The sequence below is a fragment of the Amblyomma mixtum genome, chromosome 4 (assembly GCF_055824585.1).
Source record: "Amblyomma mixtum isolate Tamu chromosome 4, ASM5582458v1, whole genome shotgun sequence".
NCBI classification, from domain to species: domain Eukaryota; kingdom Metazoa; phylum Arthropoda; class Arachnida; order Ixodida; family Ixodidae; genus Amblyomma; species Amblyomma mixtum.
The window spans coordinates 119,745,595-119,768,562 of record NC_143015.1 but is presented as its reverse complement, the minus strand read 5'-3'; the positions used below and the strand labels follow the sequence as shown (position 1 = coordinate 119,768,562).

At 51.1% G+C, this 22,968-nt stretch overlaps 1 protein-coding gene and 1 pseudogene across 3 annotated transcripts in view; one reads left to right on the top strand and one right to left on the bottom strand.

Annotated features, from left to right (window-relative positions):
• The window catches only part of IFT46 (intraflagellar transport 46), a 34,882-nt gene that overhangs the window by 2,526 nt on the left and 9,388 nt on the right, over window positions 1-22,968 (bottom strand). For all 3 annotated transcript variants that reach the window (XM_089587900.1, XM_089587902.1, XM_089587901.1), the window contains exons 3-7: window positions 18,081-18,155; window positions 16,114-16,357; window positions 12,278-12,390; window positions 6,132-6,198; window positions 3,555-3,615 (exon numbers count right to left, since the gene is read on the bottom strand). In XM_089587900.1, coding sequence (XP_089444026.1) covers window positions 3,555-3,615; window positions 6,132-6,198; window positions 12,278-12,390; window positions 16,114-16,357; window positions 18,081-18,155 — 560 coding nt within the window. The remainder of the gene's footprint in view (window positions 1-3,554; window positions 3,616-6,131; window positions 6,199-12,277; window positions 12,391-16,113; window positions 16,358-18,080; window positions 18,156-22,968) is intronic.
• LOC149348077 (protein GVQW3-like) lies at window positions 3,199-4,588 on the top strand (annotated as a pseudogene).

The following is a 22,968-nucleotide window of genomic DNA, read 5'->3' as shown; positions in this document are numbered from 1 at the left end:
AATAAGAAGAAATGGGCTCGGGCAGGGCATGGAATGCGAAGGCAAGATAACCTATGTTCCTTAAGGGTAACAGACTGGATTCCAAGGGAAGCCTAGCAGGGGGCAGCGGAAAGTTAGGTGAGCGAATGAGATTACGAAGTTTGCGGGGATACGGTGGCTGCAGCTGACACAGGACAGGGTTAATTGGAGAGGTATGTTAGAGGTCCTTGTACTACAGTGGGAGTAGTCAGGCTGATGGTGATCATAATACTTCCTATATTGCTAGGTTAAGCTTCTGAGAAGCTGTTGGCAAGACGGCATTTCTCTGAACAGGGAGTATGTGTAAAGTAGCCAAATTCTTCCCCATATACTCCATGCCACAGCTTCTTGTAGCGGAGTGGAAGCTACAGGCACTAAGCTCGTTCGCGAGCGAATGAGGATAGCGTACTTATTTTGGAAGCTTTCGCATTGTCGTCCTATAGCTTCCACTCCGTTGCAAGAAGTTATGAGATGAATTAGAGATCAGGGTTAACAAGACATATCTATCAGCCTTTATCTTGTGAGATCTAGGGTCCGGTTAGGATATCTGAAATAGCACTGCGCCCTGGTGTTCTGCTCGTCTCATGAGGGCTAGCGCCACAGGACAACTTGCATCTGCAATCGCGGGTCTGCTGCTCATAATCTGCATCGTGGAGCGCGACGGCCAGCCGCTGTTTTGGTGTAGGTGGCAGTTTATGACTATGGTACACCGATTTGCTGTATTTCATCGTATTCGACATTTGCAAATGTTCCCGTCAAGAATTTGAGAAGCACTCCAAACGAAATCGCACCCTCATGAATTCGGGAAACCACTTCTCGTGCAATGTCAATGTTAGTCAGTGACCACCACCACTGGAACGCCGTATTTCTGACACACCAGTTCCAACGTTTCCAGCAGAAAGTCTTTCACACTCAGAGGCGGCATCTTCCCAGCAAGTATAGTTCATACACGTGTTACAAACGCTCAAGTCCGCGACGGACGTGTTTGACGAGACGGGAAACTCTCTCTCGAGCAATTCAGTAGCACATAAACGCTGTTCCTCGTTGCGCACTCTACTCAACCGAGAGGTTATTGTCGAACCACAGTGTAACACACACTTTGAAACTGTGGCTAAATTCCCTGTCAAGGAACTCTCGCTTGCACCGTCCGTTGGCACCGCTGGTAGCGCCTCGCTGACAGCACTGAAAGGCTTCGAGCACTCGGAGACCCGGGTTGGCGTTCCTTCGTCGTCGCTAGGCTTCCTTCCTCTTCTCTCGATTGGCCTCCTCATAACGGCGTTGTGCTTCGATTTGTCGCGCTTTAGACTCGGGGTTTGTCGCAGTCCTTTCGCTTTCGGTATCCCTCGGGTGGGCTTCAGGATTCGCCCGACGACGCCGTGCCCAACTCTCGCCCCCGACGGGCGGCTTCTTCTTCCGGAGACTTAACCCATTTTGCGAACATTTGAGAAACGACCGCCAAGCGCGGTCGTCCGTATATATCGGCGCTCCTCCGAACCATCTATTGGGCGTGCGCACTACATTTGGCCAACTCCTCACCTTGAATCCGCGCCTTGGCTCCACACACCTGCGCCTGGCGTCGGCTACCCCTTTCCCCACTAAGGTGGCAGTCTGGGCATGTTGGTGGTTCATGATGGAAATGTACAGCTCAAATACAGACGAGGACACAAGGAAGACACATTGCAGAGGACAACCTCACCGTACAAGCTAGAAAAGGCCGTAAAACGAGGCCAGGTCACGGGAGGCTCGCGGCTTTAGGAATGCACAACACGTTAGAGGAACTGGTCACGGCACACTTGGCTTAACAGATGAGAAGGCTCGCTCAAAGTATATTTACTACCTGATGATAGTGAATTTTTATGGCGCAAGCGCATCTGCGGCCAATGAGCGCCAAGGCACGAGGCATTTTCGTTCGCTCAAGGTCAAAGACCCATTTCGCAAGCATTTAACACTGAATAAGTCAGACACCAGGCCAGGGGAAGCTTGTACCCATTGCAATTCGACTCAGCGAGTTCCACTCGGCCAGCTGTAGCTCTCGCGTCACTCCAGGTTCAACCAGAACTAAACCACAGCCAATTTTTTTCTTTCGAGCGCGAAAAGCAGTGTGTGTGTTGGGAGGGAAGCTTCATCCACAACCTCCGCTGTACATAAACAGTTAATTCCTGTGCGGCAGCATGCATCAATCGATGTACAGCCTTTGTCAAAAGTTTAGAGCCCAGGGCGTTTGCTTCAAAGCACTATTGTGGCGCTCCTGTAGCACTCATGGAAGTCCTACGCATCGGAGGGAGCAGGACGAAAAATCTTCTTACCTTCAGGAGATTTGGGACGCTGAGCGCGCATTACAAGCAAAGCAGTGTGGCCCAGAAGCAAACCCCCTGGGCTCTAAACTTCTGACAAAGGCTGTATCAGCTACGGACGAAAGAACTGCGCGGCGCGCTGCATAAGCTGTTCGCATACGGTTGCGTCTAACCGAATCGATACAAACTCAACTTTGGTGGCCATTGCGCTTATTAACGGTGTCATTTGTGTCTGGGTTTAGCCGTGTCTAACAGGTGAAAGAATTGCGTATGACCTGTCCGCGTATGGTCCTACGTCATACATTCGATATAAAATCGCTTGCGGTCAATTTCTGAGGTCGCGTTTTTTTAAACCGAAAGCTTTACTACTTGCACTTTGAAGCCTTTGCCGTGCGACGGCGGTGCACATGAAATGGCCTTCCGCATGACCTCTGTGTGACGTCACGCCGAAGAGCTGGGCGACCATCTCGCGCCGTCGGCGAATAGTGGCGGTGCCACCACCGGCGGCCTTAGATTAGATTGGATTAGATTAGATTGGATTGTATTACATTGGATTGGATTGTATAACCGGTGCATCACCACAAATCTAACCACAAGCACCACCACCAGCTACTCTACCAGCTGAACCATGGCGTAGGTACGGATATTGCTTTCGCAATTACCGGGCTTAACCAAGCTAAGCCACAGCGATTTTTTTTCTCTCCCTTCAATATAACAAAGATAAGTTCGGTCATATCTCACTCTCTGCAAAACTATCAACAGGTCCGGCGAACAGATTTATTTTTGTGGACAGAAAAATCGCGGACGAGGAAGTGTACACACTTCTTTCGTTTGACATTACGGGCTCATTTTCGTCTTTTTTGTTCATTTCTGAAGCAAATATTTATTTATTTATTTATTTATTTATAGGGGCTTTAACGTCCCAAAACGACTGAGGCTATGAGGGACGCCGTAGTGAAGGGCTGCGGAAATTTCGACCACCTGGGGTTCTTTAACGTGCACTGACATCGCACAGCACACGGGCCTCTAGAATTTCGCCTCCATAGAAATTCAGCCGCCGCGGCCGGGATCGAACCCGCGTCTTTCGGGTCAGCATGCAGCCGAGCGCCATGACCACTGAGCCACCGCGGCGGGGTGAAGCAAATATCACAGGACAGGTCTGCTTCCAGCTACACAAAACGGCCCACCGTAATTCAGAGGTTGCGTCGTTCGTCCACTAAGCAGCAGCAATCCGATACTCACAGCAGGCCATGGTGGCGTACTCCTCGAGCGAGCACTCCAGCTCTGCAGTGGGCACCTGCGCCTGCACAGTGGAGGAGGTAGAACGGTTAGGGCCGTATTTGTTTGCTTTCACTGATGTCAGGAAAGCAGCCGAGTGCCAAGAGCGGCAGCGAGTAAGGAGGCTCGACCTTCGTTAGACTGACACATACGAGGTCTGTTAGAAAAGTATCCGACCTTATTTTTTTTTTGCGAACACCTGATGGATATGAAACAAGCGCGCTTGCACCAGCAGACCTTGAAGTGTCGTGCGCATGCACGAATTTTTTCCCGCCTGCCGATAGCGTCAGTCGCTGGGAGGCAGCGTTTGAGTGAGGTAGTGCGCAGTGCTCTCGTCGGTTTTTTATTGCAAGGAAAATGGCGGAGCGACAGCAGCAGCGCTACTGCATCAAATTTTGCCAGAAACTAGGCGACAGCCAAGTGGAAACCATTCGAAATATTCAGACGGGTTTCGGTGACGATGCTTAGAGCAGCACACAAATTAAGCAATAGTACAACTGGTTTAAAGATGGCCGCACATCGGTGGAGAGCGAGCCACGCTCCGGTCGGCCATCAACATGTCGAAATGGCCAGATCATTGCAGAAGTGAACGTTCTGGTGATACGTTACAGTCGTGTGACTATCCGAGAAATTGCGGAAGAGGTGGACATCAGTAGTTTTTCTGCACATTCCATTATCACCGAAGATTTGGCCATGAAGAGAGTTGCGGCGAAATTCGCGCCGAAGCTGCTCACGGTGGAGCAAAAGCAGCTTCGTGTTGAAGTCTCACAGGACACGCTGGATTCCACAAACAGTGACCCCGACTTCATCAACACCATAATCACTGGTGATGAGTCTTGGGTGTACGGGTACGACCCGGAAACCAAATCCCAGTCGTCACAGTAGAAGCATTCCACGTCACCACGACCAATGAAGGCCTGCAAATGGTCAGCAGCGTCAAAGTGATGCTGACTGCTTTCTCGGACTCTCGCTGTGTGGCACACCACGAGTACGCACGCCCCAGGGTCAAACAATGATTAAAGAGTACAACAGGGATGTCCTCCGTCGCCTACATGATGCTGTGCGGCGCATGAGACCGGAGCTGTGGTCAACAGCTAGGAAATTGGCGCATCCATCACGACAATGCTCCTGAACATTCTTCGCACTCGATTCAGACTTTTTGGGCAAAAAAACCAGACTATTGTAGTTCAACATACTCCTTACTCTCCTGGTAAGGCCCCCTGCGACTTCTGGCTGTTTCCCAAAATCAAAAGGCCATGGAAAGGAGCGCGATTTCAGACAAGAGAGGATATTATGGCTGCAACGACAGCTGAGCTAAACTCCATTCCGAAAAAGGCCTTTTCGGAATACTTCAAACAGTGGCAGCACCGCTGGGAGAAGTGTGTGGAGTCCCAAGGAGACTACTTCGAAGGTAATTAGGTTTCCAACGCTCCAGTTATGCCATTTGTTTTTCTACGGCCAAAGGTCGGATACTTTTCTAACAGACCTTGTATAAACGATTCGTATAACTGAGGTAAAAGTGAATATTGTTTTGTGAACCACGTCGAGTGCAAACAAATGGACCGATGGGCGAACTAACAGACCGTAAAAGCGACAGCCCTATATGCACTGGCGCGGCTGTATATTCCTTACAAAAAAAGTTTTAGACAGTATACAGACTGTCTATAGCCTTCTGTCTATAAAGTCTATAGATTGTCTGTAGACAAATCCTGGACAGCAGTCTATAATAGACAGTCTATAGACAATCTATAGATTTATGGCCATACACTTTTAGTAGACTTCTCTCTATAGACAGTCTCATAGATTATGAGTGGACAAAAAACAAAATCTATAGGAAGACAATAGAGTCAATAAGTCTATAGACTGTCTATCGACCATTTTTTAAGCACTCGCAACCAGTGGTTCCAGACAAAACTTGCAAATTCAACAACATTAGAAAACACTGACTCGCATTGGCCGTTTTTCGTTGCCCCTTCTCAGCACGAACATATAGGTGATGCGGCCAAGTAGGCGGAGAAAAATAGTGTGTGCAGAGATAATTTTGGGTATAATTTTGTGGCACTGATCCTCATGAAGGTAAAATAAATTAGATGCACAAAATGCATTGGCGACAGCTTTTCATACAAACTTCATCACCATCAGCCTGACTACGCCTACTGCAGGGCAAAGGCCCCTCCCATGTCTCTCCAATTAACCCTGTCCTCTGGCAGCTGCGGCCACCGTACCCCCGCAAACTTCTTTATTATCTGCTCAGCTCCCTAGCTTTCTGTCATCCCCTCTTGCCTTCTCTTGGTACCCCTAGCGACTATCTGTTATCTTGCCTTCGCATATGCCTTGCTCGAGCCCAATTTTTGCTTCTTGACTAGGATGACATTTGTTCTCTGACCCACTCTTCCTGTCCCTTAACGTTACACCTACCATTTTGCTTTTCACAATTCATTGCGCTGTCCTTGAACACTTCTCCTCCACGTTTCTGCCCCACAGATGAGTGCATACAAAGTTGGAGTGGGGGGGGGGGGGGGGGGGGGGGGGCGATCTCACCTCTGCCAGCAGCTCCTCAAAGTCGGGGGGCCACTCTTGCATCAGGGACTCCACGTCGGGCATGCTCCTGCGCCGCGTTTTGAGAGAGCCCCAAGACGGGCAGAGAAGCTTGCATTTTCGTGCTCACCGTTTTCCAAAAGAATGGCATCTTTTGCCCCGCAATGGGTGCAGCAGAAAGATCCGTCTCAGTAAAAAATTCATCCTCAAGAAGCAAAAGGATCGCTTTGAGGTGAATGGCGGTTGCGGGCTGTGATGGCTATCGTTTTGAAGCGAAAAGCTTCACTAGGCTCGTCAACACCGCGCTTCGCGGAGTGGGCTAACCCCATATACAACATTCAGAAACAACACGTCACAACACTACAAACCACCGAAGAGATCCCCGCAGTGGACACCCACCTACTGCATTTGTGGGAGGCGCGCCGGAGCTTAACTAAACGGTGGAAAAAGCAGAAAACTAATCGCAAATTACGCGACCGCATAGCCAAACTCACAGAGCAAGCTGCAGCGTATGCTGCCGACGCTGCGACGCCGCAACTCATCAGATCAGCTCGAAGGGGACGTGGCGTCTCTTTCGCAGTCTGATCGACCCCTCCCAAACGAGAGGGGAGACGCAAAAGCAGCTCCGGCGGGCTCTGCAAGGGTATCAAGGTACGACGGCGCAACTTGCGGACACTCTGTGCGACAGATATCTTTGTCGTACGGAGGACCCGCCTGGGCCTGAGTACATGTACTCTGGCAGGCCTAATGAAACACTTGATGCCCCTCTTGAGTTACATGACCTTAAGGCGGCCTTAGCAAAAATGCGCCGGGGTACGGCTCCGGGACGGGATCACATAACAGTGAACCTGTTGGCGAACCTACCGGACTCAGCCTACCTCCATTTATTAGAATACATCAACCAGATCTGGGACGGGCGTCCACTCCCTCCCGAGTGGAAAACGTCACTTGTGACTTTATCCCTAAAACAGGTAAGGCCGTGAATACGGACAACCTGAGGCCCATATCACTGACCTCATGTGCGGGCAAACTTATGGAGACGATGGTTCGGGATCGCCTCTCTCCATACCTGGAGAGGAAGGCCTTCTTTGCAGTCACCATGTTCGGGTTTCGCCCCCACATGTATGCACAGGATGTCCTTCTCCAGCTGCACAGGGATGTAATACGACCCACAACTATGCAACACAATGACAAAGCCATCCTCGCCCTTGATCTGAAAGGGTCTTTCGACAATGTTAAACACGGAAGCATCCTGGCCAATTTGAGTTCTACCGATTGTGGGGCTAGGGCCTACGCGTATGTAAGAGATTTCTTGACTAATCGCCAGGCCTTTCTTCGGATTGAGGGCGAGGAATACGGCCCTTACATGATGGGAACACGGGGTACCCCTCAGGGAGCGGTGTTATCACCGCTCCTGTTCAACATAGCTATGATGCGCCTCCCAAGCCAGCTGGCCCGGGTGGAAGGCATTCAACACGCGTTATATGCAGATGACATTACAATTTGGACCACTGAGGGGGGCCTTGGGGACATAGAGGCCCGCCTTCAGCAGGCCGCTTCCATAGTCGATGCGTATGCTATTGACTGTGGGCTCCAATGTGCTCCAGCGAAATCAGAGCTTTTGCATATGTCAGAGCGAACCCAAAGGATAGGACAGCAATTCACATCTCTCTGTCAGGAGGTCCTATTAGAGAGGTGGAGGAGCTCCGTATTCTGGGCCTTTTCATTCACCACAGACTCAGACCGGACTCCACCATTCTGAAACTCAAGAGAGTAGGCGAACAGATAGGGCGCATGATCCGCCGCGTTTCCAACAAGCGGGGTGGTCTGCGGGGCAGGGACGCGCTTCGGCTCGTCTATGCCTTCGTGACTAGCCGGATCCTCTACGCCGTGCCATATCTCCGCACTACTAAGCAAGACGAGGCGCGAATAGACGCCATCATCCGCAAGGCAACTAAGCGAGCCCTGGATCTCCCGGTGGCTACCTCTAATGCCAAACTCAAGGCATTGGGGGTGCTAAACTCCTACCAGGAGCTGCGGGAGGCCCACCTCGCGAACCAATACACGCGGCTCATGCAGACGGCCCCTGGGCGCCGCCTGCTAAACCGCTTACACATCCAACACGACTGCACTCCAGAGGAGGCGGAGCGTATCCCAGTACTGTGGCGCCATATGCTCTGGGTCTCCCCGCTCCCCCGTAACATGGACACCGACATGCACGTAAACAGGCGACAAGCGCGGGCTCGGGCTCTTGAGAGACAACACGGCTCCCGACCCGGTGTATATTATGTAGACGTAGCAGGGCCATCGCCCACAGGATTTTACACGGCCGCTGTCGTTCACCAGGAAATGCACGTTGATGGACTCTCTTTTGGAGCCCCGAATTCAATGCGAGCCGAGGAAGTAGCGATAGCGCTTGCTGCCGCCCTCGCGAATTCGAGAATCATCATTACGGACTCCCGAAAAGCATGTGATCATTACTTGGCAGGGGAGATCTCCCCCTTAGCTGCTTGTATTCTAAGACGGACTGCCACTGATCCAACACCCAAAAGAATCATTTGGGCTCCTGGCCACCAGGGCTTACGAGGTAATGAGGCCGCTGACGCGGCTGCCCGAGCGCTTACTCACCGGGCTCCTGATCCCAGCTCTTCTGGCTCGGAGAATAACCAGCCGCTGCTGCGATTCAGGGAAATTATAACGCATTACAGCGACATCCACCGCCTTTTCCCGGCCCCTGCAAAGGGGCTGAGTAAGACGGAGGAGCGAACTTTAAGGCGCCTGCAGACAGGTACTCTACTCTGTCCTGCAATCTTAAAGCATTACGATCCTAACACGGATGGGCGATGCCCGCACTGTGGGGAGACCTGTGATATCTTCCACATGGTGTGGGCATGTACTCAAAATCCCCACCTCCCCCCTGCCCCTACCCCTTCGAGAGAGACATGGGAGACTGCCCTCCTCAACTGCTCCTCGCTAGAGTCCCAAAGGGCTCTGGTGAAACGGGCGAGAGACGGGGCATTGTCATGCGGTGTCCCTGACTAGGGACGCCGACCATGTAGCGGGGCCACTCTGTGGCTCCAAAACTCTATTTCAGTAATTAAAAGTTTTCACCACCACCACCGCGCTTCACGTGAGCCGGAAGCCAGATTTGCCACTTCTTCTCATGAGCGAAACCGAGCGACGTCACGCACAGCTCAGGTGGCTGCCAAAGAATAAAAATAAGCACAGAAACGAGAATAACAAAAGAATTGAAAGAAATAAAATATCAGAAAAAAATAAAGAAACAGTGCGCCAGGAAACTCTTATCTCGGTGGATACCCGAACCGTGCCGTAAGGGCGTTAAGGAGAATGAAATTAAATGAAAATTGGTTTTAAGGAAAGGAAGTGCCTTGGTGTACACCCGATAGGAATTGACACCACATTACATGTCTCTAAAGCAACCTTCTAAGACAGCGCCGTATTCACTACACAAGCGTCTCCTCCTCCGCCTCCGTACAGGCAGTGTGTGGACGGCCGAACGCCTCCACCGTTATCGTGGTGCTCCCAGTGCATTGTGCGCGAACCGCTACAGCCATGACGCCAAACCAAGCGTAACTGAACCTTTTCGCTTGTATATCCAGGCTTAACCCCAGCTAAGCCACTGCCATTTTTTAATGCGAAGCATACTACTTTAGCTACCACTTCAGCCCTTCACCGTGGTTATGCGCCTCCAAATCACGTGATACATGACGTCACACCACGTGACACGATGACGTCACGACAGTAGAGAAACGGGGGCCCACCTCGCGCCGTCGCTGTGGTTGTGCGCCTCCAAATCACGTGATACATGACGTCACACCACGTGACACGATGACGTCACGACAGTGGAGAAACGGGGGCCCACCTCGCGCCGTCGCTGTGGTTGTGCGCCTCCAAATTACGCGACACGATGATGCTTCGCATTCTCCAGGCTTAACCAAGTTAAGCCTCAGCCATTTTTGCTCTTTTCTAGCGCAACAAAGGTTCGATTCTGTTGGCCTCCTCAGTGTCTCTTTAACGTCCCAAAGCGAGTCGCCGTTGTCGGCTGCGGATTAATTTTTGTCCCCTGGGGATCTCGAACGCACCCGGGCGCCGTTTGCGTTTCGTCCCCAGGTGGCCGCCGCGACATCCTGCGTCCTCGGGCTCATCTCATCAGCCACCGCGGTGGTTGGAACATTGGCCAGCGGACTGGGGCTTCCCATGAACCCTTTGTTTTGCGTTTTCAAGAATCCCATTTTCCTGCCCTATCTCTCTGGAGCACCATGCTCGTTAATGCCGGATCTTGCTCCATGCTGACGCAAGCAAGCAGGGAATTGCCGTATATTGTGACAGCGTGAAAGATGACAGACCTAGCTGCTTTTTGTGCTCCATAAGCGAGAGTGTTGAGAACCACGTGAAATTGGACTCAGTGCGTACATTACGGCCGCACTCTGAATATGCAGCAGCCTGAATTACTCGACAGGCACCATCCGGACACGCAAATCTATGCAAATGCCCTTACATTTCTCCATTGAGTAAAATGCACCAGTAGCCCGCTGCAGTACTCAGCTGTGCAAGCTTCTAGCCGCCATTTAAAGGACTGCAAAAGTTCTTTTGCAGGTTGAGACGATTCGCTGCTTTGACCGAAGTCAATCAACTTTGCTGTTCTGCGCCAAGGTGACTGCTGTTTATTGCAATTGCACCCTGTTGTGCACAGAGTTTTTCATAGTTGCACAAACGTCCATCAACATGCCTTTCTTTAAGAAGACAGTGCAACCTTTTGCGTGTCTTATGATGCACACGCGAATGGAGCTCTGCGAAGCCACGTTTTCTCTATCGTTGCCTCCGTGACATATCAAAATTGTCATCGCCTTTACCCTAGCCCATGTAAAGGCCTGAAGAAGGCGGATGAGCGGCTCCTTCTCCGCCTTCTCACCAATACATTGCTGTGCCCGGCAGCGCTAAAACATTTTGACCCCTCCTTTAGCGGCAGCTGCACACACTGTAGTGCAGTGTCTTCTGACACCTATCACATGGTGTGGGCCTGCCCCTCCAACCCGGCTATTCCCCCCATCCCCAACCCAACCCGGGAGGACTGGGAGGCGACCCTGCTCGGCTGCCACGACTTACAGGCCCAACAAGCCTTAGTCGGACGCGCCCGGGCGGCGGCCACCGCCACTGGGGTCCCATACTAGGGACCTCCACCTAGTGTTTGTAAGGATCGGTCCCTTACGGGCTGATCCAAACATACCTCCTGTTCATTCTTAATAAATGTTTTCACCACCACCACCAGGCTTTCACAGATGGATACGGTCACACGCGATTATCGCCTCCCACCAACAGATAACCCGGGTTGTCCCCAGCGCCTTTATTTGCACTGTGTCTATCATAGCCCCCCAAAACGCCACAACAACGTTCCTTTTTTTCTTTCGGCCGGACTTGAAAGCATCATTTCTATGTAATTTTTCTATAGCAACTCTGAAACGTTGCAAATAAGCTTTAAGTAACCTTACCCTGACCTCGATAACACACTGAAATATCTGTGCAACTTCTCTAAAATTGACCTTGCAAGAGCATGCAGGCACACCAAGTGGGAATTTAACCAAAGCTTTGCAGCTGTCCTCGCTTGGCAGCGAGGACAGCTTTTAAGTTCTGCAATACACCACGAACAATGCACGCCACTCACTCACCCCCGAACACACAACTTATACAGTGTTCCATGGGTGATGATAGAGCTGAATTGGTAGTAAGCAAATTTTTCCAACAAAATAATGGGGTTGTGCATGCGATTTATAAGGCAGCCACAATCTGAGATTTACTGCGAAGTACTGATAGTTGAAGAAGACCTTTAGTGTAAGAACAGTGGCAAAAGTTATGCGACACAATGCTTCAAATATATATTAGCAATGTTGTTTTATAGTGACAATTTATACATTATCGTAGCATCTAGAACGCAATACTAGAACGATGTTTAATTTGAACATAACATTGCTTGCGATACAGCATATAACATTATTTGCCAATTTTAGCACTATAATACCGTCCCAGTATAACATGTGTACACAGCAAACTTTTAGTATCATTTTAATGTTGCATTCTGTTCCTGCAGGGTATTCATCAGGTGCGCCGGTGGGTGCAACACCGGTACCGACCTGGTGTAGCGCACGGTGGGCGGCGGCCTGGCCCGGTGCAGCTCCTGGACGCTCTGGAGCCACAGGTCGATTTCGCGAGGCTGCTCCTCCGGGCGCTCCACGCACTTGACCACCTGAGCGTACGGCGGGCAAGATCAGAGCCCTCCTCAACTATGGATAAGCGATAACATCAAAATGACCTCCCCGACTCCATTTAAAAAATTGGTAAATTGGTTTTTGAGGAAAGTAAATGGCGCAGTATCTGTCTCACATATCTCGGAGGACACCTGAACCACGCCGTAAGGGAAGGGAGGAAGGTAGGAGTGAAAGAAGAAAGAGAGAAAGAGGTACCGTAATGGAGGGCTCCGGAATAATTTGTACCACCTGGCGATCTTTAGCACGCACTGACATCGCACAGCACACGGGCGCCTCTTTCGTTTCGCCTCCATCGAAAAGCAGCCGCCGCGGTCGGGTTCGAACCCGGGTACTCCGGCTCGGTAGACGAGCGCCTTACACTGAGCCACCGCGGCGGGTTACCCTATGTTACCAAAAGAATGAGACACTGATAGTTAATGCCGAGTGTACACAATACTGACCTGACTGCGAGGAGTGCTCTAAAATTTTTACCTTTTGGTGATTTGGAAATGGTATATGCATTGAAATAAAATTTTGCAATGCTTGCTTTCCCAGGAGGGCACAACTTTTTGGCAATGATGAACCTGCCGGCCCACACGGAGAAAGTCTGCAGCGACGACATCTCCACATGGGCCACGCAGGGCTCTCTCTGAGAAATAAATGCCAGCCTGCCGGAGGCAGCGACCGCTGCGAACGAGTACTGCGGCCTCCATTGCTCACCGCAAAAATCCGAATTCGTGCACATTCGCCTCTCCAAAAAATATATGAACAAGATCGAATTGCGACTCGGATAGGAACCGATACCCGAACGAGAAGAAATCAGAGTCCTAGGTCTTTTCACCCACCATCGTAAGCTGGCGACGACCACGCTCGACAAAAATCCATTCCAATCCAATCCAATGTAATCTAATCTAATGTAATCTAATCTAATCCAATACAGTCCAATCTAATCTAATCTAATCTAATCTAATCCAATCTAATGCAATCAAGGTCAAATGAAGGTCAATGGTGGTCACCGCCGCTGCACGGCAAAGGCGTGAAAGTGAAAGTAGTATTGCTTTCGCAAAGGTCGATGGTGGTCACCGCCGCGGCATGGCAAAGGCGTGAAAGTGCAAGTAGTATTGCTTTCGCAATAAAAGGTGGGAGTGGGCCGAATGGTCCGCACAGTCTCGAACAAGAAAGGGGGACTGCGAAGCAAAGACGCTGTGCGGCTGGCCTTTGTAACGAGCAGAATCCGCTACTCGGTCCCCTACCTTCGAGAACATCTTCGAGGTGATCACGCGCAAAATGGTGAAGAAGGCCCTCGACCTCCCGATAAACACGTCTAACCTGAGACTCCGAGGTCTGGGTGTGACGAACTCCTTCGAGGAACTGAGAGAAGCCCACCTCACAAGTCAATACACGCGATTACCGCAGACACCGTCGGGACGCCGCCTATTAGCCCGACTACACAACACACGATACAGTTCCTCCCATCCTCATCTTAACTTCCGCGCGCCGATACTTGCTCCCCCCCTTGCCTTGGAGCTTTAAGTGATACACAGTGCGATTGCTTTCCTTCCACTCGTATCTTGTTCACATTTACACTGACTCCCTTGCCGCCCTTAAATTTAAGGCTGTCCAGAGCACATTCCAAGTTACACAATTCATTCACCAACTTTGCACAAAATACCCCTGTCCTGTGCGTATACACTGGATTCGCGGCCATACTCAGCGAACACGCGCTCTAATTTCTCCGTGTTCGTACCCTCTCCCTCTAGCGTCATTCGGGAGAAGCAGGTATCAGTGCGCCGGATTCGGGCAGGAGCGGCTCTGGCTCCTCCTGTGCGTCATCGGTGGCGTGACAAACGTTTCGAAGTGACTGACAAGTGTCCCCATTGTGGTGCTGCGCCAGACCAGTGTGACGAAAAACAGTTGCTGTGGACTTGCCCGGCTACAGCCTTAGTGAGACGACGCTTCCTAAGGAAGATAAGCCTGCGATGGGACGTTGCAGGCGACTATCGCAAGTGGACACATGATAATCGTTTACCGAGAACTTTTGCCGCTTTTTAAGCGGAGTGCCGCCAACCTTTTAGCCCGAGGTTCTTTAAACCGGGCTCAAGTGGCCTCGGATCGGGGATTCACGAAGGAGCGCACTCATTCAGTGAGCTGACCCAGGCGTACAGAGCCTTACGCCAGCTCTACCCCCCGCCCCACCCCTCACTAGATAACAAACACGCAACACTCTGGCGCAGACTACAGACACACTCTTCCCTCACCCCTTACCCTAGCCCACTATCATCCCTGCTTCCCCACTCCTGCTTGCGCCCTATGCCCAGAACCCTTCGCTTCTTCCCTCTGCCCGGCGGACCCTCCCCCGCGGGACCTAGAGAACCTCAAAATCTGGCAGGACTGGGAGACCCTGCTGAGCTCGGAGGACCCGGCCGTGCAGACCATCGCAACCGGCTGGGCTGCCAGTGTTATGGACCTTAGGAACATAAACACTTGAGGAACATAAACAAATGGAGCTGATATGGATGCGCAGGCATCCATATCAGCTCCATTTGGCGGGGTGGGGGTGCATCGGGCGCTTTCAGTATGCCAGAAGCAGGAACATGGACTCGGCCTCGAGCAAAATTTAGAATCGCAGTTTTAGAGTCAATTAAATGTGCCGGGCTTCCGTGCGGGTTATAGCAAGTGCAATGGCGGCTTCCTCTGCAGCCTCTGGGGAGGTGTCTGGAGGGAGAGGTAGTGTGAGGAGGGTGGATAAAGAGGAGGTTCAGTGAAATAACTCGATAGACACAACATTTACCCCCACCCATGTAAAGGATTAATGAGAGCGGAGGAACGTCCTAACGTACTAACCATAGCCACCACGGCGGGTATCGTACAGGAAGGAGTTAAAGAAAGGGTGAAGCGGGGTTGAATTGTTGACGTTTGCGCTACCTATCTGGTTTAATTTCGCGATTTATGCAACACACGCAAACATTCTAAATTCTTGCTTATACCGCGACGTCGCGCGGCTTTGTTGTTAACCATGAAGGAGCTCCTTAAGGACAGCACATACAGAGAGGTCGGAACGCATACGGATTCCACATGACGTAATGCGGACACCATGAGGAAATAATGCGTGAACTGGAGATGAACTAATGAACGTAAATCACGCCGGATGGATGGAAAACTTTATTAAGCAAGCGAGTTTGGACAATGCAAGGTCTCAGGGCTACCGTACAGCCCTCACTTTACACGCATGTGTCCAGGCCACGTAGGGCCATGGCACTGGCACCCCGGTTCACACAGCGCGAAGTTGCGTGTCCGGGTCCTGCGACGCAAGGAGGGCCTCCCATGTACCGATGGCGGGCTGTCCCTGCGGGGGAGGATCGGCAGGGCAGCCGAAGAGGATGTGGTCCAGGGTGGCGTGCGGCTCTCCGCAGAGAGTGCACTCTGGGAAAACATGGCGGAACTAGGATAGAAGCTGAGGGGTAGGAAGAGTTCGGGTCTGGAGTCGCCTCCAGAGGATTTGTTGGGAGTGGGATAGGCGGGGGTGGGGAGGCAAATGAGGCCGCCGATAACATAGCCCGAGGACTTATATGCCGGGCAAATGGCGACCCCAGCCGGGATTTCTCGAGGGAGCGGGCACACACATTCTCAGAACTGACTGAACAAGCACGCCTTGCCCGTCAACTCTATCCCCCTCCCCATGCCGGAATCCGTATATATTTTTCAGATGCCACACAACTCACGGCCTTGCCGGAGGCGGCGAGGCGAGCGTCCCTGGACAGCGCCCGCAGCCTGAGCGCCAAGATGGAAGGCTCCGACTGCTGCGCGCTCGGCTCGTCGAGCACGCGCAGTCCCAGCTGGGCGCTATCTGGCCGCCCGTCTGGCCGGGGAACCTTGAGGAAGGCGTCGATGTCGCCCACCGCCGGTATAAGCTCCGGCACGAACGGACGCAGCTCCTGGTCCAGCTCCACCGTCTGGGGGGTGTACCTGCAGGCAGGGTTTGAAACTCTTGCAGCGGCCACTAGGGCACTGCAAGTTGCACCGGGTTTTTGCGCTTTTTGTGTGGGGAAGCAGTTGGAAGCGCACACGGCGAACCAGTATGACAACTGTGACAACGCCACTACTATGACAACTATGACAACGCCAAATTTTCTGCCTCATGAGACATATAACGCATTCCCATTAATGGTTGGTTTATGGTTGGTTTAACGTCCCAAAGCGACTCATGGTATGAGAGACGCCATAGTGAAGGGCTCCGGTAATTTCGACCACCTGGGGTTCTTTATCGGCCCATTCCCGTTAATAATCCGTGCAACTGCGTGAGAACAGCCGCGTCCATAACACCGACTATATTGCTTCACTTAATTAATAATAGGACTTGTGGTGCCTATGATGCACAGCTGCTCCTGTGGTGGACGCTCGGTAACAGCAATGCGGCGAGCTTACAGAATGGCCACGATAAACTCTCAGCCGCCTTCATTCGCTCGAATTACACCGAAGCAGGATCTTCGAAAGGCGGCGCGGAAAGGGAGCAGGTTGCGTTGGCCCACAGAGGCCCTTTACGGGGCCCTGTCGTCCGAAGCCTCGATGTATTGAGGAAGTCTAGCGCTGCGAGGGAAGGGAGGAGCGCAGATGGGAAGAGCGTGGACGGCGGCATGAATTCCCGCCTCCTCAAAGTGTCCACGTGGTCACACGGCAGGAGCAGATTTCATGTCTAGCTGAGAGACGCTATATATGCGCTGCTAACGTTAAAGGACACCTAATTTTAATCGCATGTTTTCCTTTCCCTGTTGATGCATAAGACATTAGAATACATGACTCACCACGTGCTATTCGCCTACGACCGCTAAATAATTTATAATTGAATTTCTTCGCTCATGCTGTTTCTGTGTCATCAACCGAACTATGTCCGCGACGAGTGTCACGTGAAGTATGTAAAAACTGCAATATAACCGCTGATACGTCGTTTGTTGTCTTTTCAGCTCTTGAAGCAGGGTGGCTTACTGTAGTGAACGAAAGCAGCGTATCAGCGATTAAACTGAATATTGTTTCATGCCTCACGTGACCTAAAGACAACATACTCCACAGCCATTGCTCGGTTGTTGAAACCGAAACAACATCAAGAAGAAATTCAGTTATAAACTACCATTTAAAGGTTGTAAGAAAATACCACAGTGTGATCCATGCTCACTACGTCTAAGGCATCATTTGCAAGTAGAAAACCCGACAGCAAAAACTGCCGATTAGCAAGCAGGCAAATCTTCAGCGATGTTCAAGGAAGGGTTTGACCTAGACTATTAGATAGAATGTGCAGATTTAAGGCTCCCCACGAGAAACAATGTCACGCCACAACACAACCATGTAACTGTGTTTGGTTTAGCCACACGTCTTGACACTATCTAAAATGGCAAGTCTTTTAGGCCATCTTGTAGTTCAGATTTGTATGTGACTATGTTATAATTTGCCGTCACTTGATGAACAGTTCGATATTTTCACGGCTCCAGTAGGGACAACGTGGAGGAGCCCTTTGTTGTGGCGTCCGATATTTCGTTCATGGCCCATTCACACCCGAACATGCAGTTAAGATGTCCTGTCCCCACGCTGTGCTTCTCCGCCATGACCACCCTCGTCAACTCGGCAAATGAAAATCGCGGTCGGTGAAGAAATGACTTCCGATGTCCGATTTATGCATCGAGTTAAAACACCCCACCTGGTGATGAATCCGAAGAGCTCCTTGATTTCCGCCGAGACCGCCAGAGAATCGAACTCGGCTGGATCGTAGGCCCTGCGCATAACATGTACACGTCACAAGCGGAATCTGGTGACGCAACACATCGCGACTGCCAGCGCTCTGCGAGCCATAAACAGTGTCAGCAGGCCGGACAGTTTTAAGTAGTTGGGCCGTCAGAACATTCTGTGACTGATTTCGACCATCGCACGTCATGACTGCCGAGGTCTTTACTGGCTGCAAGCAAAGCGCCCTAATGGGCCCTCTGATTTGAAAACGCTGGTCAGGTTTTGGTCAAGCAAAGGCGCCGTTTTGTAGCAAAAGCTACCCTAGGCTGTCTACACTAGCAGAAGCGCAATTCGCGGTGCCTGGCACAGAACACTACTGCGCATGCGCCGTTATCATGGCAACCATGGCGCCGCTCCGACTGTCAATCATAAGGAAATTGGGGTCTATAGGTGGGAATCGAACCCGGGCCGCCGGCGTGCGAGACGGGAACGCTGCCACTCTGCCACAATACTTCGAATAGCGAAGTGTAATAAAGGCGCATGTAGTGAATGCGCAGTTCTTAAAAGCATATCTTCGAGATATGTATTAAGGCCTACATGAGTAATTATGAGCATGTTAATTACAGATGTCGTAATTAAGCGAGTACCAAATTTTCTCCGTTCCCGACAAATTTCCTCCGTGCTTGGCGTGTAGTAAAAGCGTCATCATTCGGCACCCAGTGAAAATCCCTCTCGCAACGTACGGCGCTAGCCCAGCAGATGGCGCAGGTGGCGGACCGCGCACAGTTTCCGCGCCGCGTGAAAGCGAGGCGAGAAAGGCTAAAGTCCCACCTCGATGGACACTTCCGAGGCGTACGGGCGGAGCGCCTACGCGCACGGGCGTACGCTGGAGCCTGTCTGCGCATGCGCGAGGCGCGACGCGCGAGCAGGCGCGAGCGGGGCGCAGATATCTGTGCATGTCAGATATCGGCGCCTGCGCACGGGCGCTAGCGCGCGCGTCGGAAGCGGGGTCCGGTTGACAACAATCGGAGGACCGCGGGGCTCTCGAGGACTCTTTTCTTCATAGCTTCGTGTTCCCCGAACTTTTCTTCGCGGTTTAATTCGTCCTTTCAGCGCCCCCCAACCATCTTTTGTTCACGGCTTGACATTCTTTCATTCGGCTCTGGAGAGGGAGCGAGCCAGCACCACGAGCATGGAGGTGAATGCCACTTTTCGACGCCCGTCGCGGAGCGTGCTGGGCGCGCAGGCGCTTCGCGTGTACGCCTCGGAAGTGTCCATCGAGGTGGGGCGCCGACACGCCCGAAGAACGACAGGAACGACTCGCGAAGAAACGCCGCCAAGCTGCATGAACGACAACGACGATGTGTAGCTACCGAAATGTCAGTAGACGAAACTGCCTAGCTCAGCTAAGCCACTGCCATTTTTTTTTCCGCAAGGGAGCGCGCGCGCGGCATGGAAAATAATTGCGACTTGACAAAATATGAACGCCCTAGTTAAAACTGCTAGAGAAACCATCGAGGCAATAGAATCGGTTGCCAAAGTGTCTCTTCTTCCCTGCCGTTCGTCACCAACAATTTATGACTCGGGAATTTTCCATATCAGAACTTTCTCCGGTTTACATATTATTGAAGTTGCTACGCCCTGGATACCATTTCTTTGTCATCTGACGTAGTTAAATTAATACCGCAGACTCCCGTCACGGGCTTCCTGGACCGCAGAGATATTCCGAGTCCTTGCGGTTTTCGACCCGCATGTTCGATATGGAACGCGGATGCAGACCTAGAGAATCGGCGTCGGGAAATGTCCGCTGTTAGACTGCAGGCATATCCACGGAGCTTACAGCACTCGATCGTATTTCAACGGCTACCTGAGCTTCCCAAATTATTTTGTAGCGTGAATCTCCGCAAAAAGTTCAGGGGGCACTTTGGCACACTAAACTGCTTCAAGGCGGAAGCCTTTCCTGGAGCACTGTTAGGCATTGACTGAGAGACTGTTTGTTATTGACTAGTGTTTTATTTGGCTGTATACTTTAACTGCGCATTAAGACTACACACTTTCAGAGGCGCGTTTCACTTCTCCCCTAGTGCGTCTCTTTATCTGCTTCTTCGACTTCGGCTGTATCCACGACTTCGTCAAAGTTTAGGTCGGGGGAGATTTCCGCAGATGGCTCATGCCCGGTGAATTCTTTGTTTGATCGGGTCTACGTCGACTACTACCGCCTTGTGGTCACTGAAGTGGAGTGATACGTAGTGTAGATCTTTGACGCTGGGGTGGGTTCTGAAGACCAAATCCAAGCAGCTTCCGTACTTGGTGGTAGCTTTGTCCCGTGGAGTAGACAAGTGCAGACCCAGAGATTTCTGCATTCCATCTAGGAAGTCTTGATGCGTTCTGGCATCCTGGTTGAAGTCTCCTACCACTATCATTGGGCCAAACTTGAACCAGCTTGGTAGCACTCGTCCCATGAATTCATGGCCAGCCCGTTGGGATATGTGAGGTGACAAGTAGACGCACACCACGTTAAGTCCACTTTCGAGCTTGACACCGCACACTTCCCCCACATCAAAGTGCAAGTCGTCAAACTGTAGCGGTGTTAGGTTGACGTCTGGGTGCGCGTAAATGGCAAATCCCGCTGCTTGGTTGGAAGCACGACTTGCTCCTGTAACGTAGTGAAAGCCATTGATCTCAAGTGGTGCCACCAAAGGATTCATCCATGTTTCAGTTAGACAGAGAACCTTGCACCGACCCAAGACATGGTCATGTGCGACGTCTTGACCGTGTAGCGACAGTGAACGTACATTCACACAAGCTAGTGGAAGCTGTGATGCTTCCATGATCGCATTGCACCGCTGGGTGATTGTAGTCAAGCGATGCTCGTTTAGACGCCTGAACTCGACAATGAGGCTGCGGTTTGGGTTGCTAGTCAAGCCGTGGCGGAACTTGGCCGTGCTCGTCGGCAAATTTGTTTTTGAGGAAAGGAAATGAATCTGTCTCGCATATCTCGGTGACACCTGAACCTCACCGGAAGAAGGGAGGGACATGAGAGTGAACGAAGACACCGTATTCAGTACACGCGGCTTTGAAAATGGTTTTTTGAGGAAAGGAAATGTATCTGTCTCGCATATATCGGTGGACACCTGAACCTCATCCGAAGAAGGGAGGGACATGAGAGTGAACGAAGACACCGTATTCAGTACACGCGCCTTTGAAAATGGTTTTTTGAGGAAAGGAAATGTATCTGTCTCGCATATATCGGTGGACACCTGAACCTCATCCGAAGAAGGGAGGGACATGAGAGTGAACGAAGACACCGTATTCAGTACACGCGGCTTTGAAAATGGTTTTTTGAGGAAAGGAAATGTATCTGTCTCGCATATATCGGTGGACACCTGAACCTCATCCGAAGAAGGGAGGGACATGAGAGTGAACGAAGACACCGTATTCAGTACACGCGGCTTTGAAAATGTTTTTTTGAGGAAAGGAAATGTATCTGTCTCGCATATCTCGGTGGACACCTGAACCTCATCCGAAGAAGGGAGGGACATGAGAGTGAACGAAGACACCGTATTCAGTACACGCGCCTTTGAAAATGGTTTTTTGAGGAAAGGAAATGTATCTGTCTCGCATATATCGGTGGACACCTGAACCTCATCCGAAGAAGGGAGGGACATGAGAGTGAACGAAGACACCGTATTCAGTACACGCGGCTTTGAAAATGGTTTTTTGAGGAAAGGAAATGTATCTGTCTCGCATATATCGGTGGACACCTGAACCTCATCCGAAGAAGGGAGGGACATGAGAGTGAACGAAGACACCGTATTCAGTACACGCGCCTTTGAAAATGGTTTTTTGAGGAAAGGAAATGTATCTGTCTCGCATATATCGGTGGACACCTGAACCTCATCCGAAGAAGGGAGGGACATGAGAGTGAACGAAGACACCGTATTCAGTACACGCGGCTTTGAAAATGGTTTTTTGAGGAAAGGAAATGTATCTGTCTCGCATATATCGGTGGACACCTGAACCTCATCCGAAGAAGGGAGGGACATGAGAGTGAACGAAGACACCGTATTCAGTACACGCGCCTTTGAAAATGGTTTTTTGAGGAAAAGAAATGTATCTGTCTCGCATATATCGGTGGACACCTGAACCTCATCCGAAGAAGGGAGGGACATGAGAGTGAACGAAGACACCGTATTCAGTACACGCGGCTTTGAAAATGGTTTTTTGAGGAAAGGAAATGTATCTGTCTCGCATATCTCGGTGGACACCTTAACCTCATCCGAAGAAGGGAGGGACATGAGAGTGAACGAAGACACCGTATTCAGTACACGCGGCTTTGAAAATGGTTTTTTGAGGAAAGGAAATGTATCTGTCTCGCATATCTCGGTGGACACCTGAACCTCATCCGAAGAAGGGAGGGACATGAGAGTGAACGAAGACACCGTATTCAGTACACGCGGCTTTGAAAATGGTTTTTTGAGGAAAGGAAATGTATCTGTCTCGCATATCTCGGTGGACACCTGAACCTCATCCGAAGAAGGGAGGGACATGAGAGTGAACGAAGACACCGTATTCAGTACACGCGGCTTTGAAAATGGTTTTTTGAGGAAAGGAAATGTATCTGTCTCGCATATCTCGGTGGACACCTGAACCTCATCCGAAGAAGGGAGGGACATGAGAGTGAACGAAGACACCGTATTCAGTACACGCGGCTTTGAAAATGGTTTTTTGAGGAAAGGAAATGTATCTGTCTCGCATATCTCGGTGGACACCTGAACCTCATCCGAAGAAGGGAGGGACATGAGAGTGAACGAAGACACCGTATTCAGTACACGCGCCTTTGAAAATGGTTTTTTGAGGAA